General features: G+C 42.2%; 1 protein-coding gene across 1 annotated transcript in view; it reads left to right on the top strand.

Moving 5' to 3' along the window:
* grin3a (glutamate receptor, ionotropic, N-methyl-D-aspartate 3A) overlaps nt 1–18,647 on the top strand; it is a gene marked incomplete at both ends in the record, with an annotated part of 38,545 nt that extends 19,898 nt beyond the window's left edge. The window contains 8 exons of the mRNA XM_079289255.1: nt 700–1,369; nt 2,793–3,176; nt 3,678–3,823; nt 7,017–7,132; nt 8,310–8,461; nt 12,310–12,471; nt 12,845–12,915; nt 18,080–18,647. Coding sequence (XP_079145381.1) covers nt 700–1,369; nt 2,793–3,176; nt 3,678–3,823; nt 7,017–7,132; nt 8,310–8,461; nt 12,310–12,471; nt 12,845–12,915; nt 18,080–18,647 — 2,269 coding nt within the window. The remainder of the gene's footprint in view (nt 1–699; nt 1,370–2,792; nt 3,177–3,677; nt 3,824–7,016; nt 7,133–8,309; nt 8,462–12,309; nt 12,472–12,844; nt 12,916–18,079) is intronic.
* Between the last annotated feature and the right edge of the window lie 1,997 nt (nt 18,648–20,644).

The following is a 20,644-nucleotide window of genomic DNA, read 5'->3' as shown; positions in this document are numbered from 1 at the left end:
AGTCCTCATAAGTAAATTATCAAGGAACTGAAAGATATGTCCAGGGTTAAACATATACTGTCAAGTTTGACATCTAAGTAAATAAAATTTTAAAAAATCCTATATGTTCAGCTAGAATTAAGGAGAATGTGAATGGTTATAGTTCCTAAAGCAAGGTATCTGGTGTTTTGATAGCATCAATGAAGCGTAATGTGAACTACCATACTAATTATAAATGTATAATTACATCAAAATGAATGATTTAAAAAAAAAGAAGTGGCAAAGTGCTGGAAGGATGGTCAAACCGCCTTCAGTGTGATGCCCTATAACTTCTCTATACTATAATCAATTGAAAATTATAAAATTTGACTCTGTTTTTGATGTCTTTTATACATTTAGAGAACATCAAATTGAATTGGAAGATATATATTTTTCTCATTCAACCACTTAAAAGTAAATGTGTTTGTGGGTAAGATTAAATATATTAATAGTGGGCAACAGCAATAAACTGGCTTCCCTGTGCTCTGTCCATGGTACTGAAACCTTTAAACCCAGTCTCACCTGCAAGGAAGGAAACTGTATCCACAGGCCAAGTTCAATTTTGAAAATACTAAAAATGATCTTTCCTCTAACTCCTCTGCTCTTTCCTGCTCGTCCTCCCCCTATCTCCCCCTTTTCCACAATCATTTATTTCCTTCTTTCTCCCCCCATTCCCCTCAGATTTCTGTCCAACACATCTTTTGAGGGCCAGACCGGTTTAATATCCAGAGACACTCACAGCCAGAATTTCATCTCAGAGGCCCATCACTACATCTGGTCCCTCCAGCTGGACCCTCTCGGCCAGCCAACCTGGACCCGCCTGGGACGCTGGCGCAGGGGGAAAGTTGTGATGGACCGGCGAACTTGGCCAAGCCATCAGGGATTTGGGGCCGGAGGAGACTGGCGCCGATCCGCACGGCTGCACATGCGGGTGGTGACGCTGGTGGAGAACCCGTTTGTATTTACCCGAGAGGTGGACGGGGACGGGATGTGTCCCGCGGGCCAGTTGTGCCTCGACCCGCTCACCAATGAATCTTCGCTTTTGAAAGGATTTTTCCAGAACCTTGCGGGCCGCAACGGGTCTGTTTCCACGGACCTGAAGAAGTGTTGTTACGGTTACTGCATAGATCTGCTGGAGAAGCTGGCAGAGGACATGGGCTTCACTTTCGACCTCTATATTGTAGGCGACGGGAAGTACGGGGGGTTCAAGAATGGTCGCTGGACAGGATTGGTGGGGGATCTGCTCACTGGTGCAGCCCACCTGGCAGTGACATCTTTCAGCATTAATTCGGCCAGAAGTCAAGTCATTGACTTCACCTCGCCCTTCTTCTCCACCAGCCTGGGAATTCTGGTGAGTATTGCTCTCTCTCTTTTTCCTGACTCATCTTTTTCTCCTCATTTCATACAGAATTTCTCTTTTTTCCTTTGCACTTTTAACTTATCTCACTTCTTTGGCCCATGCTTCTCCGCTCTCTGTCAATGACCTTACCTCAACCCTCTCCGCTTGGTATGCTGGTGGTCAGTATCAATATACCAGAGTTGTATTACTGCCAGCCCTTGGTTATTGGACTGTAATGCACTTCCCCGTATAGGGCTGGGCTCGAGAGGGTGCAGCTGAGTGTGGTAACCCCATTACTTCAATTACTATACCTAGTCTCATGTTGACAGAAAGATGCCACTGCAGTGAGATGTTTTGATTTTTTTTTTTACAGCAGATGTCTTTTCTACTATCAATATTTTTTCACATTTTATTCTCCTGAACAACAAGTTTATCAGACAGCACCTTTACAAATAGACATCCAGTTAATGGCAGGCCTCTGCTCTGAATTTGTAGCTTTCCTGTGTGAACTGTATTTATTTGTACCAAAAAGTGACGAGGGGGGATTGCGACTTTCTTTTTTGTCATGTCCCCTCCCAATTCGTTCCTTCCCATTTCATCATGCTACTGTGGCTCTTTGTGGGACCTGTTTCAGTTCCTAGCTCAAATTGGTGAGACAAGCCTGTGTTTAACCATTTCATTTCTGATGAGCAATTAACCGAACATGTTAACTCGACATAGATATACCGTTTCCATGAACAACACATTTTCACTCCTAATTATTCAAATACTCACGCTTGGTCCATGGCCCTAAGCTTCAAACTATGATGCTCTTGGTAGCCCTCTCTCGCGTCAGTTCTGTCACTAGAGTTAAACCACAGACAGCGTATCGGTTTCCACTCATTACACACACAGTGTCTTTTCAAAATAAGCCGTCTTCGTCACAGGAAGTTAGGTTTCGGGAACAAAACCACTTACTTAGGTTTGGGAAAAGCGTGGTTGACGTAACTTAGCTGAACGACTGACATGACTATTGAATGGCTAACAACTCATGTAACCAATGAGTGACAAACCAGTCACGTGACTAGCGACTCACATGACTAACGACTCACGTAATGAATTACTTAAGTGACAAAATGTTAAAAGTTTACTTTTAGTTTAGTTATACTAGGTCAGTTGCTCTGAGCGTCGAATAATGACGCGGGTGGGTTTCAATTGGAGTAAGTTGAGAGCTTGGTGTGTCGGTATCAGACACCGTCGGACACTGACTAAGCGTCGGTATTTGCCGAGTTGGGAGTGAGACCCGGTTGTCATGTCATATCAGAAAAAGGTGACACTATGCAAGTTTACTTTAAGATTGTTCAACAAATAAAACATCAACATCTAACACTCGTGTCTTACTTTTATAGTATAATTTAGGTGTAGGTAGTCTAATCTTGTGTACCCCCTTGCCCAGGTTCGTACTCGCGACACAGCTGCACCCATCGGTGCCTTCATGTGGCCTCTCCACTGGTCCATGTGGCTCGGCATCTTTGTCTCCCTCCACGTCACCGCTGTCTTCCTCACCCTGTACGAGTGGACCAGCCCGTTTGGTATGACGCCCCGTGGACGCAACCGCGACCGGGTGTTCTCCTTCTCCTCTGCGCTCAACGTGTGCTACGCCATTCTCTTCGGGAGAACGGTGGCCATCAAGCCGCCGAAGTGCTGGACGGGCCGCCTGCTGATGAACCTCTGGGCCATCTTCTGTCTGTTCTGTCTGTCCACCTACACTGCTAATCTAGCTGCCGTCATGGTCGGGGAGAAGACCTACGAACAACTGTCAGGGATACATGACCCAAAGGTCGGAAACGTGCTGCACTGCAAATAACTGCAGATTCATAAATCGAAGTTTACAGACTCGGGGAATGTAGTTTAGAAATTGACTGGGTTTCATTTCAGGCTGTTGTGGACCTTCTCTTTAAAAATGTCCCCGATGTACAATTGATAATACTGCAGACTGGAGTAGTAGGTAGCAACTTCTTGTGAAGAGTGCAGTCTTTAAACTTTAAGTCAGCAAATAGATTATTTAATTAAACCACTTTGTTAGAGCAATCAGCATATGGTAATTAATGTGTTTGGCCAATGCACCAAATCTCTGAATAACAAGAGTAAATCAGAAAAGAGACGAAAAGAAACAAATCACCAGTTTAACAAGCTCTCCTGCTACTGAGAATAAAAAAAATGCCAACTGAAGAAAAGAGAAGCAGCAGACTAAAGTGAAAAATATCAATATTAATCAATATCAATGCTTTGTGAAGACATTCTAAGGGTGAGATCTGGGTTTATTGTATCTTTCTTGCAGTTACACCATCCCTCTCAGGGATTCCGATTTGCCACAGTGAGAGAGAGCAGCGCAGAGGAATACCTCAAGAAGAGTTTCCCTGAGATGCACGAGTACATGAGGAGATACAACGTCCCGGCAACCCCAGATGGCATACATCTGCTCAAGTAAGACAATGCCACAGTCCACATACGCATGTCGTGCAGACACACACACACACACACACTCTACATTCATGGCATAGTCGTCGCTGTCGCCATGTCCTCTGGTATTCAGTAACTATCCAACCAGTTATATCTTGCTGTCGTCATTCCATGGAAATCAACTTACACACATGTGGGGGAAAAAACAACTTCTTTGAAAATAAGGAAAAGGAATGGGAGTTGCGTGTCCTAAGAAAGTCAAAAGAGAGAAAAAGCCCTCCTTACCCTGCCATTGCTGTCATCATAAGCTGCTTCGACATTCAACTGGCATCCCTGTGGAGCAAAGCAGAATATAGTGAGAAGAAGCAGCTGAAAGCAAGGCCCAGGCTGTGCAGGACACAATTTTGAATGGATGAAACAAGATTTTTCTTTTTTTTTCTTACTGAGCTTGTAAAAATGCTGATTAGAGGGTTCAAGGGAAAATGTCATCTTTAGAAAATGACGACTGGGGAACAAGACAGCAATCGAGTGTGCCGCAATGTAAGGTTAGGGTTCACTTCTGAATCCAGCAGGCATTAGTTATGTATATAATCATATCGTATGCCATGTCACGTCATAGTGCAATGCAGCTTCTGTATACTGCATTGACAGACCAAGACCCATGAGGAGATTAAACTCAACATTCATGAATTGGTCCAAACAAAACTGGATGTCAATATTATTATATTAGTGTCTCCGTCCTTTCATTGCCATTTTCCATCCACCAGATGCCCTTGGACTTGCCCTCACCTCCTTTCCTCATCACCCGTCCCGCCCATCTACACACCTGTTCCCACTCTCTCTCATCAGCCCTGCAGTTAGCTTCCCATCCTACTCTCCCACCTGTTTCCACTTTCCCTCATCACTTCCCTCACCCCTGTGACAATCCACACACCCTGATGACTGAAACAACATTGCTTGGGGGGAAATGTAGTGAACTTTAGAGGTCTATTTGCAGTTATCTCTTCCCTGCACACTGTGCACCAAATGGTCTTTCAGCTTGATGAACATGTCTGACAACTAAAATTGAAACAAGCAACAACTGCGAACTGCAGCCCGTCTGCTACGTAATTAGAGCGTTCTGAGAAAGCGCACTTACTGGAGCATTATCAGCCGCCAGACAACTGCCTTGTGCTATTTTGTCTCATAATGTGATGTGAAAGCTGTTGCCTGATCTACCTCAGAGATCCCAAATGAATAGAACTGCTGTGTCGCACATCATTTTGTGTTAAGTGAAGCCACACCGCAGAAATGTGCCCTGTCACAAGTGCAGGTTTCTACCATCCACATGCAAATACATACTCCTCAAGCATTACTGCAGGACGATGATCCAGGGAGGCATCGTGTTTTCATCACACTGGCTAATTGCTGGATGTCTAGGTTGTGCTCTAATCATACAATTCACATCATGCATTATTATGCAGCACTATGGTTGAAATACAAAGGACATACGCTGCAACCTGATTGCACCAGTAATAATGAGCAGCCAGCTTGTGGGTAGAAGATAGTTGAGGAGTTCAAACACTGTCCCCGATAACAAGCGTAAAACAAAAAGAATATATAGAAAAAAGGCTTTGCAGCATTTGGATCCCAGTAGGCTGTACCTGTCAGCAAAGAATTGATTTGTAAAAGCCTTGCCTTTGCGAATTAATATCTCAAGTACGATCTGATCAGTGGCATTTGAAATGTTTTTGACGGATCGCTGGACAGACAAACACATAGATGCACTTGGACTGATCCGTAGTCAGTCACAAGTTCATTGTCGTGACAGATGTAACCATAGCGCTAAAACAGATATTACATCTTCTGGGATTTTCTGGGATTGACATTTTAAAGCAACCCTCTGGAAAATGAACCTTTAAAAACCTCGTGGGACGCAAACTTAAATGAACCCTTGTCATCTCACTCCGGCTCTGATACTCTTGAGGCTCATTTTCTCTGTCATTTTCTTGTACAACAGACTTGGAGAGAGGAATCTGAGTAAATTGGCAGAAACTAGTGGACGGGCAGTTATTTTACTGGAATAGGGCCAGTAACAGTGTTGAAAAACCACTGGCAAAAGGTTGAGGGAATTTGTTGAATCATTGACATCCCATGTTCAGTGATTGTGTTACACTGCCCTCCGAAAAGCTCTATAAAATCTCTTTTTTTGTGTTTATTCTTTTCACCGTTAACCAATTTTTCATTTGGCACAAAAAAACATCCCCACTTGTGTCTCTATTTATTCAACTTAACACAGTTAAAATCAGGGAAAGCATGATCAAGCTTACATCCAAGACCTACTGAAACAGACAAAAGAAAGTGTGACATGAGGACATAAACAGAGAAAATGAGCCTCAAGAGTATCAGAGCCGGAGTGAGATGACAAGGGTTCATTTAAGTTTGCGTCCCAGGAGGTTTTTAAAGGTTCATTTTCCAGAGGGTTGCTTTAAAATGTCAATCCCAGAAAATCCCAGAAGATGTAAGATCTGTTTTAGCGCTATGGTTACATCTGTCACGACAATGAACTTGTGACTGACTACGGATCAGTCCAAGTGCATCTATGTGTGTGTCTGTCCAGCGATCCATCAAAAACATTTCAAATGCCACTGATCAGATCGTCAAAAATCTTAAGGGCACAATTCAGGTCAACACTCTTATCTTTTGTTGAATGACTGAGTGCTTGCTAGTGTGCAACGGAATGTTTAATTGGCACATGTTGCGATTGATGAATGCTGAATAGTTGAATAGGGTAACAATTTGAAGTAATAGATAGAACCATGAAACTTCCCCAGTTGATTACTGACATTAAGGCAAACTTGTTGTATTGCAAGTTTTCTAAATATGCAAATGAGGCATTAATGCCAACTTTTTGTGAATTGTGGTGAAATCTACAGACGCAAATAGACAGAGTGGTAAAATAAACACAAACATGTTTACTTTGGATGTTTGTTGTTGTCTGAATGAAGACATCTTTCTTTGTTGATTACATTTGTGGGGGAAAACAGTCCAAAATCTCAAAATGGACCAGTGCACGAAAATGTTTTGGACCTGTAGTGTCTCAGTATTAAAGCTGAGCTCTCACTATCTGAGTCAAGAACCCGTCACTGCACAGAACACACAAAAAGCTTGACATATATTTTGTTACATCTGCACTTGCATTGCACTTCCAATTAAGCTACTTGCTGTGTGTTTACAGGAATGACCCTCAGAGACTGGATGCATTCATCATGGACAAAGCGCTGCTGGACTACGAGGTCTCCATAGACGCAGACTGTAAAACTCTAACAGTGGGGAAACCCTTCGCTATAGAAGGTGACGCATGGCTTCTCATCATAAGACAAATAACTCACTTATTCAGGGTATTTACAATTACTAATTACCTGTTACAAATGTAGTCTGTAACTTAATCCAAGGAACACCAAAGTAAAGTAACTTGATTGCTTACGTTTTCACTAACTTTAGAGGCTATTGTGACGGGAAGTGTGCCCACGTGTGCCCATACGCGTGGTAGGTTCGGCCTATTATTCCTAATTTTAATTTTCAAATTGAAAACCGTAAACTCCCCATTTTTACTAATGTGTCTTTAATCGAACGATGTCTTCGTTCCTGTAACTGCAATGGAAAACAGTCTTTTCCTCTCGTATCCTAATTACGTAGCGTCGTCCCATGTATTCTGTTACTCCCCGAGCCTGGAATACACAAAACAGCACTTTATGAATATGTGGCGCTTTCCCATCTTTTTGATGATGGTAGAGATTGATAAAGGACATTTTCATATTAAATTGGTAATTCGTCATCACTGGAAAACAGTTGGCTGATTAAGGCATCAGTATCCACAGAACTGTTTTGGTTTTTGATTGTCACTACATTTTAAGAGGTCGTCCTGAATGACTGCCCATGAGCATTTTAGGACTGCCCAGAATTCAACGATATCACTCACTCAACCTTTGCACAGCAGTTAATCATCTTGCTTTCAACAGCTTAGATCCTCTACTGTCTGCTTTTAATCTCTGGTCCACTTAGCAAGCTCCTTCCTCCCGCTGTGAAGATGTTCCCATGGTGCTTGCTTCCATTACAGGCCACCATAGTCCCAGATTCCAGTGTTGTTGTTAATTACTTAGTGCACCCTTAAGCCTCCAGGATATGATACAAATCAATCGGTGTACTTCCTACCAAGGCGAGGTACTTCTCTAATTGGCTGTTGCTGTATTTGTCACACTTTCCTGGCAAGCTGAGGCATTCAGAGATTTACTCACAATGTTAAGTACCTGCTTTGTTTTAGAGTGATGATGGTGCTTTCTGATAAGCGCCGGTGAAAAAAAAAAAAAGATGCCAAGACTCCCTCCTTTCTGCTCAGTTGTTATTTTTCTTACTCTGTTAGTGCATGGAGGTGAAGCTCAAAAATAATTGTGCTCCTGCGACAGAGGAATAATTGCATCGTGTGTGTGTGTGTGTGTGTGTGTGTGTGCGTGTGTGTGTCCATTGGCAGGCTATGGCATTGGCCTCCCTCAGAACTCTCCACTCACCTCCAACATCTCAGAGCTTGTCAGTCAGTACAAGTCGGATGGCTTCATGGACATGCTCCATGACAAATGGTACAAGGTTGTGCCCTGCGGGAAGCGCAGCTTTGCTGTGACTCAGGTAGGAACAGAACCGCCTTTTGTACAGAACAGCAGCAAAGGCATTGTTCTGTATGGTGACATTTAAGTACATGTTGAATGTTTGCCGTATTGTGTCTTTCTGTCTCCACACGTGGATATTGTCTGGTGTTTCAGTTGGCATCATGGCTTTAACGTTCTGCTAATTATACCAAAGACCAAAAAAAACTAAAGCTGCACTCGTCAATGTTCTTATATGAACATTCAATCGAATGACTATTCTTAATGGGAAAACATATTTTGTCGTGGATTACGTAAAGCCAGCTCTTGGGAAACTGTTTGCGTACGTGTTTGCCACAAAAACTTTATCAGGAGATAACGCATCACTTTTGTGTTTTTAGCTTGTACCGCTGCCCCGAGAGTAAAACAACGATGTAACTATTTACACCCTGTAGAGAAGGGACCTACTTTCTTTATCATAAAAATAAAATAAACTCTCTCTTTCTCTCTCTGGTTAGTCAGAATTCATTCAATTGATCACAATTTATTTCTTGTCACTTTTTTCTACCCTTACCCAGAACTTTTCTCCTGATTTCATGATTTTCCTGGCTGTCAGAATACTTTCCTTGCACTGCCTGCACAACCTCCATGTACAGTAATGGCTCCTTACTAATTCAGAGCCCGGCCGCCTGACCCACCATCTGCTCACTGAGCTATGCCCCCATAACTCATCTGCCCCCAGCTTCCTCTTGTGTTTCATTTATTTTTTCTTGCATGCAAAGGCATAAAACCCCCTTTTATGAAGTCTGATAAAGCAGCACTTGGGGCATTACCGAAACACACCAAATATATCATTATAAATGCCCATCTTCTGAGTCTCATAGTAGCAGAAGCAGCACACTGCAGTGCAACAGATTCAGTGTCTCTGAAGTGAACCAGTTCCCACTGCGTAACATCTAGACATGTTACAGATGCTATCTGCAGCTGCAGACATTTAAATTGCTCCGGGTACATTTCATTTTGCAGCATCATGCCTCCACCTGCCTACGCCGACAGCATTATAGATACTGCTGTTAAATAAGTTACGTAGAATATGTATAATTACATTAAAGTTACAGTGTGCTGTCAAAATGAACACTGGACAACATCAGGGGGAGATTCATGCGATATATGCAATATGAATTACTGACTAGGCTGGCTCAGTTTAGTCCTGCTCAGCATTTCTTTTCTTTTTTTCAATCTATTATTCCGATGAATGGCTACTACACCACATGCAGCAAGCCTGGGATTCTGAAGAGATGAAACATCTGATGGATTGGCTTTAGCGAAGGCAGTCAAACTCTCTGGCATCCGTCCAGCTCCCTGTCACCCCAAAGAATTTGATCCCATTTGAAGTAATAAAATCAATACCAATAAATGACACAATATTCAATTACCTAACATTAAGACGGCCAAACTTAACATTACCTGGAAAGAAATTGTGATCAAAGGGAGGAAGATTGTGAGCATTATGTTTTTTTATTATGCAGGAAATGTATGCAACTAACCCATGCAATTTACAAAGTGGAGTTGGGAATTACAATAAAAATAATTGTTCTCTATGGTTGCGTAGAGTGAAAAGAGACAGGAAGTGTGTTTGCGGCCAAAACTTGGAAGAATGTGCGATCCAAGGAAGCCCATAACTGTGAGGGATGTTGGAGCGGGTTGATGAACAATAACTTACAGTGCTTTTTACACACTGGAGCAAAGTATTAGATTAATCTCGTCTTGCTGTCTTTTATCCTAAGTTGGAGATGTCTTCTCCAGCACTCAGATGTGACACTGACTACTGTCTGCACTGCCCGACTGCACAGGAATCATTGGCTTCCACTTCTAATTGACAATACTCGCCAAGTCACAATATTGCAATGACGAATTTAATCCATCATACATATTATTTTTCCTCTTACCGCCGTGACTTTATAATGCAATCATTGCAGCCGCTGCTGCATCACAAGCTGCTCCATACTCAGCAGTAAAACAGATTCACAGGAGAACGTACTTCTGCTGCAACTGCAACACGCGCTGAATTAAGAAAAGCGTGATATCCCAATAGGAGATGCCACACTTGCAGACTCAGGATGCATTTCTGAGAGGCTTCTCTATAGTGACACGTTCAGAATAGAATGAGTGGCAATCAAGATGATGGGGGGGGGGGGGGGGGGGGAGACGTGTGATATCCCAGCATGAGAAGCAGGATTTCAGAAAAATCAGGAGAAATCTATCAGTGATTTAAAATCAAACTCAGGCTGTATTTTTCCAGGACCGGTAAATATGGGGAGGTATTATCTTATTCCAGATGTCAATTTTTCTTTAAAGGGCAAAGCTGAATTCAGTTCACAGCATTGCAATTTTCACTATAGTGACTTTGAAATGCTGTTGCTTGTTCAGTTATCACTTTTTCCACTACCTCATAGTGTTGTTTACTTCTGATAGGATGGAAAACAGAGTTGAAAGCAAACCTGAGCAATATTCTCCTCTCACTCATTTTTTGCGGAGAAAACGTTGCAGTGATTGCAATGTTTTAAAGTCAAGTTCTGGGGGAAAAAAATCCATGATGTATTACGTCTGGCAATGCAGTGTTTTGTCTATGCAAGCTGTTTTTAATGGAAATTTGAAAAGAATGGGAGCCAATGACTCCCGGGAGGTCGGCCAAACTTGCTGTAATAGAGACGGTATAGGATAGATATACTTCTGACTGTGGTGAATACTTCAACGGGTTCACGCATTTCATGTGAAATAACGGCCAAAGAAAATTTAAATTACCGGTACACGAATGCTATCATTAAAGTGTTAGCTGGGGAAATAATTGTGTGTACACAAACCAGAAGCTAGTGCCACGTCTGCTACTGAATACAACATCTGCCTCTATGAGAAAAGGAGGCTCACACATAGACATGCAGTTTGAGTCATTTTCTCTATAAATTGTTGTGGACAAACAAAAATACACACATAAAACACAGAAAACAAGTAAAAAGGCGGTAGCTGGCAAATAGCAACATAACATTAGAAAAATATAAAAAATATGTTCACTTAATTACAATTACAAGTCAGCGTCATTTCCATGGTGAATCCATTTTTATTTTAGGTTTCTACTTGAACATGCTTGCATCCTTTAATGTTCCAAAATGACATACATTTTCTCACACTGTCTGAATATACCTGCATTCACCCTCTGTCTGAAACACTCCATACATATGTAAAGCTAAATTCGATCTCCAAAGCTTGAATTCAGCAGTAAACAACGACTTGCTTTGTACACAGTGGACTAATGTCTACCTGAGCAAAGAAAGAAGTCACGCTCCCTCTTGTAATCCGAACATCTCTTTGCCTTGTTGACATAGCCAGGCCGGCCGCATGTGCTTCGGGTGCATGTTCGTTCATGTGAGCGTGTCACTGGCTAGTTCACGGTCACCGCTCTGCACTACGCTCATAATGTAATAATGCTGATAATCGCTGCAGAAACGTAGCGCCCACCCTCCGCTAGCCCCTCGTGTAAACACTGTTAGCTCTGTCAACACTTTTGCCGTTGTTTGCACCGTTAGCGCTGTCAGCACCGCTAGTTGTGAGCCGCTGGCTCGCCGTCACCACGTTGAGAGGCAATCGAAAAGCTCCCAATCCTGTATCTTGTACCTTTTAAGTTGTGTTGTTATCTGGTTGTTTTACCATCAAAGGCACAACCCGAGGGACTTTGTATAATTGTACTTCCTGGACCGAATTTTTCAGACAACCACTACTCCATCAGAAGTAACAGCTTTGCATCCCTGATCTCTTTCTCTCTGCGTCTCCTTCTACCGTCCACTTTCTTCCCGCTGCCCAGCTCTCTCGCTCACTAACCCTGTGTCTCTCCAGACGCTGCAGATGGGCATAAAGCATTTCTCCGGCCTGTTTGTGATGCTCTGTGTGGGCGTGGCCTTATCCCTCCTGACCACAATAGCGGAACTCATCGTGTACAAGCTGGTGATCCCGAGGGTCAAGGAGCCACGCTTCAAATACTGGCTGCACACAAGTCAGGTGCTGACCTCACACACAAATACACACATGTACAACACGGCGAAGCACCCTTTTGATCATGAGCTGGAAAGGAACCACATTACAATCACTCGAAGAAGAATTGTTCTGATTATTTAAGTGAGTGAGGGAATACCGATAACAGAATGTAAAAAATGTGTTTCTTCTGCTTCTTCTACTTGCAAAGTGTGCTTACTAGTCGGTTCATATGTATTTGGAGGTGATATATTGTCTTCCTATTTTCTCGCACACATAAAAAACACATAAAGCATTTCATGTTCCCAATAAACAACAGAATAATCGCAGAGAAACAGGTGAAATCAATTTCCAGTAAGTGAGTAAGTATGTGACAGGTAATGTGTTGCTTGTTTTCCAGAGATTACACCGGGCCCTCAACTCAGTCTTCACTGATGACAAACTGCCGACGGTTACCAAGCCTGAGAAGAGGTAATGTCGCCTTCATTGACGGCTGGGCTCAGTACAACTTCAGTTGAATCCGTCACTGAAATATATTGGAAATGATAATGATTTTTTTTTTGGGGGGGGGGGGGACCCATTACCAAGGGATTGAACTGAATATGAACTGAGCCCAGTTGTGTTGTAATTATTTGTGACCCATTCAGTACATTTTGTTTTGACTGTGGATGCAAGGACACATCAGAAACAGGTTGATTGAGGCGAGCGGGTCATCCTTCAATCACAAGGTTTCATCCTTTCGCCTTCTGTGCACATGTCAACAAAAACAGGTGCATTTTTTCTCCTCATAGAGTGGTGTCAAACCACTACACCCTCTACAAAATGTACCAAATGTAATGTATCCCCCCCACACACACACACACACTTACTTAACACACATTACAGGCACACAAACAAAGACAGGTGTCATTCTGGATTCCCGGGTGTGACTAAAATATATCACATATACGAGCCCACATGTTGTAACCGTTTTAAGCAGAAAGTCAATTTTTCAAACTTCAACAGCCCATTGGCCAAATAATCAGGCTGAGAATAAGTGACATCAATTAACATCCGAGTGGCAGTTCAGGGACCCATTTTTAATCAGAAACCAAATGAATGGTTCGTCTGTTGGAAGCTAATTATCAGAAAGTGAAATTGAGGAAATAAGTTCATGCTGACGTCACAGAGTATTGTTTGGCTCAGTGGGTGAGAGAGGGAGATTCAGCACACCATGAAAGCTTCTTCTTTGGTCAGTTTCAATGTCTTCAAATGTTGTATTGTTGCAATTTGGGTTTATTTGACTGATCTGGACAGTCATTGTGGCACCGCTGCAGTGCGTGTGTCATAGTGTCGTCCCTTTTTATTCACATTTGGTCACTGCTCACATTGCCATGTCACTTGGGAAAAGTGAGAAATGTATAACTCTTTTCTGTGCCTCTGAGGGGGGGATCAAAAAACGACCCTCAAGCTTTTGCTGAGCAAAAGAGTTCCATTTCATCTTTCTCTGTCTGATTCTGCCGTACTCTACTTCACACCTATCCTTACTTAGCAGCACGCACCGAGGGCACACTCAGGTGGAATGGAATCGTAACGTATTTCATTTCTGCGCTAACAAGGAAAGAAAAGCCCAAAGGCATCAGAGACGGTGTTTGTAGTGCCACGAAACACTCTCCGATGTCCAATTAAGATCTTGTGATTTAGTATCAAACGCGGTGTAAAGGTCATGTAGCTCTATAGAAAAGACCTGTAGCCGACACTAAAACAAGATCATTTGTCACTTCTAAGTTCAGCTACAATTCAGCTGCTATACTCTTTTCGATAGAGAAATTCCGTGGGATAGGACCATTGCTTCCACTGCTTACAGGTATGTAAACTTGCTGTCTAAGTTAGCGTTGCTTACATTCAAGTTTAATTTTAAAGCAATTTTGCTGTTTTATTTTTGTGCCTTTAGGCTTTTCAAATCCTTTTGTTTTCATTGTGGTGTTTTAATGAGCTAATACATATAAGACCACGCCTGTGTTGATTTGTAAATAGTTTGTATTGTCCTTTTGATTGCTCACTTCTGAGGGCACATACAATTTCCCTCAAGAGTAAATATTTTCAGTCCACCAGAGCAACTTTGCAGTGCCGAAATAATTGGGCAAGAATTGGGCTTCTTGGTGTCAGTCTTGCTGTGTAATGCTTGTATTAGAATTGCAATCTCAACATATAAGAGCTACCGTCTACCGCAAGAAGACCAAATTTGGCATTAACGTATTTTACCCTCCACACGGGTGGGGAAGCTGTACAGGCCTGCTGGTGGGGAATTCAATATCTTTTTGCTCAAGGACACTTCAGCAGGGCGCATGTCTTTCAGGTGCACCTGTGTCCTGCTTGTTGAAAGACAGCTTCCCCCCCGTTCACTGTGCTACAAGCTGACAGGTATCTGTACTGACAGATGATCAGTGGTGAAATATTGCCTTCTAATTCCACAGCGTAAAGAACTGCTGCAGGGAAGCACGCGAGCTGTCCTCTTCATAAGCTGCACTGGTTGACAGGAGACAGAAAAGTATCTGGAAGCGTGTCGAACAACTCTGGGTCTGAACAGTAGGTTGCCAGGACATTCGTAAAAAAAACACTGCTCAAGGAGAAAATCAAAAAGTAAAACGAAATACTGGACACATTTTAATGATGAGTAGAAGCGACCAGATATCTCCTGAAATTATTTGGAGGAATCTGAGAACTTGAAATCGTGTGGAGGAGGAGGGATCTGGCCTTTCTGAAGAAAAGGAGCAGGAGTAACCTGAGCCCCTGCAGTTGAGAAAACTGAAGGGTCTCTCTGTAAATGATGAAGAACAATTGTCTGACTGTCAGTTGTGTGTACAAGCTCCTGGCCTCCTCATTGTTTCTACAGCATGTCAAACAAAGAGCTCTATTTGCTGTCCAGTTAGAAATGAAGACACCCTCTGATGCCGCAGTGAGGATTTGATACCTCGTATGTGTATTTCTTCTTTAACCACCTCAGAAAATAATGATGATGTGAAGGCCATCCTAACGTTGCAGAATGAAATAATAATTTGTATTTTAGCTCCTTTTCATCTGCTAAACACACGTTGCCAGCACAGTTTGGTGCGCAGTTCCCTTTTAGGACCTTGAGATTATTATTTCTTGTTGGAGTCTCTAACCTCTTTCTTTTGAATATTTTCTGATGACACGACGTGGGCTCAGTCTCACGGTATTTATTCATAGCATGGGAGCTAAAACATCTCCTCTTTCATGTAGAAGTGACACATGGACATCGACATGTTAAGCAAATCAAGTAAAAGGCTGGATTGAAGATAAACAATCAGGAATAGGGCTTTTTGGTTATGACAAGAGGTTCTACGAATAATAAGAATCCTCTTTATTTGTGTTTCACTTTTCAGAGTATAGCGAAAAAGTGCTTTCAGAATGAATGAATAAAAAGGAACACAACAAAAACAATGAATGCAAAGCAAAATAAACGAGAAAAAAGGTCAAGATTTATTAAAGAAGCATAACCAGGGACATGTCTTAGGTCTTCAGGCGGCTGTGATTGTCTTAAGACTTGCGGCTAAATAGACCTGATAATGTGAACCACATTGCTGAATATTATCGCTCCTATTGCAGCCATGATGTAAGCACATTGTGCCTTCTTGTCAAAAGGTGCACACATCACTTTGAGATAAGATTCTTTCTTATTCTTATATTCTCATCCTTCAGCTTCAGTCTGGAGGATCTCATTAGATTATTCTTGTCACTTCTCTTTTACTACCCGTGAAAACACCTTTTGATTCAGGGAGTTCTTCAGTTAGGCTTCAATTCATACGAGGTGAATCTCTCTTCTCTGCTCCTTAAATTAAATCACGGTTTCTTCTCTGCTTGCAGATCCGGTGTGAAGAGTTTCTTTTTGACAGGGAGTACAGGATATATTACACTGAATTGGTCTTTTACATTTACTGACGCGTGTTAGAAAGCAAAGAGTGATCTTAGGGGCTTTAAAAAATGCTTACATTTTATCTTCATAAAAAGTTTCTTTATGTTGTGCATTAAATCTACCATAAGAATACTGCTACGATGACTACTTTACCATTTGTATGATTATAATTTTGTCTTAAAATGCAACTTTTCTTGTTTTATTTGTTTGAATAAGAAGTCACGATGTGATTTATGACGTCTAATCTAGCAATTAACTCACCACTGACTCGCCACAAAATCGTGTAATATTATTTCAATAAAAAATAAATACCAGAAAGAGGATCATGTGTTAACCAACAGACACATATTGCCATAATAACTACACATTTGGAATTGTCTGGACAGAAATTTGGTTTTCCTACAAAACATTTTCATATTTTGGTGAAGCAGAAAAGCAAGAACACAAACTGGTATTTCCTCTGAACCCAACATGACTCCAGCCTTGTGCAATATCCAATCACGTAGTGCAGATGCCACTTTCTTTCTGCCTTCCTGTCAAGTCCAGACTTTAAGTTGCAGGTGTTTTTCACGGCCAGTGCAATCAAAGGAATTGATATGTAACCAAGGACAACCATGGCTGGCTGTTTCTTAAGCTTGTGTAACTTTAACCCCAGTGGAATAGCTTTGAGATCGAATTTTCTCTTTTCATTTTTAAGTTTCCTTTTAAAGGATTTGTCATTTGTGACATGTGTTGAAGCCTGAATGGAACATGACATAAGTAATGTTGCGTCAAACTGACGCCTCACGCCTCCAACCCATGATACTGGTGCTGGAGCTCATTAGCTTGAAGAGGAGGTAGGCCTCCAGGCTGTGTGGGAGAGGTTGGCCAGGTCAGTGCAGAGGAAATGAATTGGACGTGAATTTCTACCAGTGAGCCTCGACAGTCAATGTTCATTGGTATTTATTATGCTTATTTGCATCACAACAACTGCACAATGTTTATTGGATGCACTTTTCTAACTTAAAAATAGTAGTTTGAAGCTTAGGGCCACTGACAAAGCGTTCGTATTTGACGTGTTAGGAGTGAGAACATGTTATATGGGGACAATCAACTGGCCCACCGTGACACCAGGAGTGGACTGTATCACTACAAAATCACCAATCCTATAGACTCCTAGGGGGAGAATTAATCATCAAACCTATTCAGACTACGTTAACCAGAAACGACTGGGATTCTGATGAAAACAAGACTGAAGCCGAGGAATTGAAATTACTGGTAACTGTAAACTCATCAAATATTCATGGTCATACTTTATTGCCTTCATAATTTTGGAATGGGACATTATGAGAGAACACTTGTACTGCGCTCTTGGCAAGCATCCACACTGATTGCATTCGTCTAAGAACCTCGACGTGAGCCTCTTACACAATAATGTCTGGAACAGCCATACAGCAGTTTAGGGAAATCTGTCTTCCCTTTATATTCTTGATCAAGATTTGGTTCTTCCTATATTGCAAATTGTCATACAACATGCATACAATGATACTGTATTTGATGCCGCAATTAAGTGTAAGCATGTGTATTGAGGAGAGTGACGCAATCTGAGCCACTGGCTTTAGAATTCAGCCTGGAAAGATGTGATCAGATGATGCACAATCTCCCACATTTACATTATTTGTTAAAAAAACAAACCTAATTGCCACCTGATATTTGTCAATCTATCTGTCTTATCTCCAGGTGCAATGAGGGAAACAACCAGTCAGCATCTTGGAATCCTGCAAAGTCCTCTCACTGCAACAGGCGTAGGCTCCTTCCACAAGAGATGCAGAATGACCTGGAGCACCAATCCTCCCAGGAGCTTCCTTCACCGCCATCCCCATCTTCCCTGCCTCGTCCCCACTCTCTTCCCCTATTGGAGAAACACCCTCCCATAGTGACCAACTCTAACGGTCGCTCTGACCTGTTAGGGCGGGGGTTGGGCCAAGTACTAGGACCAGGGCAGGGGGGCTCCGGGCAGGGCCTCGCGCGCTTAGGGGTGGGCGACTGCGGCCCCGGCCTGGGTGTGGGCCGGAACCCGCTGGTTCAGGAGCTGTCAGAACTGGAGGGAAAAATCCTCGCAATCAAGCAGCAGTTGCAGTCAGCCATGAGGAGGAAGCGAGAGCTAGAACAGTACCAATCAGAAAACCAGCAAGCAAACCAGACTGCATCCAGTCAGCCCACTACGCACCAGTCTAACCAGTTTGTTCAGTATACCCAGTCCCACCAGCAGACTAACCAACACACAAACACGCTCCCAGAGTTCTGAAGCTTTTCTCCTTTGTTCTGCCCAGAGAACCCTGGCTATACATGGGACTTGTTTCCACAACCTCCAGTATAGGTTCAGGAAAATAATGAGTTTTGGAGTTGGAACCTTCACGGATTTCTTGGAGTTGAATCCTCCGTTAGGCTCAGGAGTTCCCCCTGAACGCTGGACTGAAACTTTCTCCAGGGATCCGATCCGGCTCTGTAACTCCAGTAGAACATTTCCTGACTTCTGGGAATGTGAGATTCCCTTCGATGAGAGGCAATGGACAAAGGTGAACCAGGGACCCTGAACCAAATCTGTTCTCACTAGCTTGTTGCTGTCACTGAGGCGCTGAGCTAACCTTCCTCTTCTTAACCTCCCTTCCCCCATTTTCTTCACCTCACTGATCCCTTCATTTATTTTCTCATTCCTCCTCTTGTCCCTCTCTTCCCATTCCCTCTACGCCTCGTCTCCTCAATGGTACAGATTTGCTTGCCATGGTGATAAACTTGAGCATAGATACGAAGACTGGTACTAAAGATGAATGGGCAAATTCACCTGAGTCATATGTTGAGACTCATTGAGAGTGTAAATGACCTTAAGTTGAACCCATCCATAAATCGTTATGGCCTTGTGCTGAAACCTTGTATCTTTGAGGGGGAAAGGAAAGAAATACACCTGCTTGTGATTGGTTGATTTTACCGCTGATGGCCTAAAGTTCCTGGCCTTTGACAATGCATTAGATGTGGCGTAGGTCATGTTTTTCTTGTGTCTTTTTAAGGGTTTGTGGCACAGTTGTTAAGCGTAAAAACAGAAAAAAAAGATATAAAGCTTCTGCAAAACACCTTTATATTCTTCAAGAAATCTGGTTGGGATCTTGTGGTGGATCAAGATCTTATTTTAGGGATCACTGTATAATGTTGCCCTGCACTTCACCGATGCACTTCTAGTTCCTTAAAGAAAGCTGCACCTACGAGTCATTGGTTAACTTGTCATAGTTTGACTTGTGGTCTGAGTTTTTTTTACGTATTCATAATAGATTCACAGGAGAAAAAACAAAAATATGAGTAATACATCCAAGAGTCTTCAGCCTTCTCAGTCAGGGACCCACAACAGGAGCTTTATACAACAGCCTCTTGAGCTCAAACTGCTCTTCTTGCAATCGCTTGACACAACAAACACAGAACTACCATCCAGTTTTTGGTCCAAGGCCATGTTTGAATAGTACATTTAAACATGAATAGACCACTTGTCAAACGCTGACATCTTATTTGAATATGATGATCATTCACAACTGAACACATTGAAACAGTCGCTCTGTGACAAGACATGTTTTCTTGCATATTTTGTTTACGTTTGGATGTGTTCTGTTATTAAAAACGTACCTCTCCTCTTTGCACTTAATTTAATTGAAACATTTTTGTCTAACTATGCCTTACACATCATTATACCATTTCCAATACATATTAGAAAGCAGACCGTATGTTAGGAAGCCTTTCAGCCTTGTGCATATTTAGATTTAAGTTGACTTCTTAATAGATACGCCTCCATAACCTAGAAACGGTTTCAATGCACTATTAAACCATTTTATTCAAGAACTTAAGGGTTGTGCTTTCACATATAAGTAAATAGTGTACAGAACAATGGCTGCCATCCAGGGCAAATCAATCCATCCGTTTATTGAGAATTTATTTGCATATATATTTATGTATATTCCTGTTTCCAAGTTGGCCATTGAGATTCACCCGCAGTTGCTCATTTCCTCTCATCTAAATTGTTTCTATTATCGTTTAAAAAACACCCTGCAGCTATAAACATAACCCCCCCACTCGGAGCTTTGCTTCCCGCCTCGAAACGATATTTGCTTGTTGCACTATTCTTCACTCATATTGCTAGGGGACAGCAATTTGGGCAGGAAGGCATACCCGGAATAGCGAAGGATGACATTTTAAAAACACACGGCATGGTCAAATACTGCCACACACACACACAGCTGCTATCTATTTAGCCAGTGTGTC

Source organism: Melanostigma gelatinosum (genome assembly GCF_949748355.1).
Source record: "Melanostigma gelatinosum genome assembly, chromosome: 18".
NCBI classification, from domain to species: Eukaryota; Metazoa; Chordata; class Actinopteri; order Perciformes; family Zoarcidae; genus Melanostigma; species Melanostigma gelatinosum.
The sequence above is the reverse complement of the archived record's forward strand: the minus strand, read 5'-3'. Positions and strand labels throughout refer to the sequence as shown.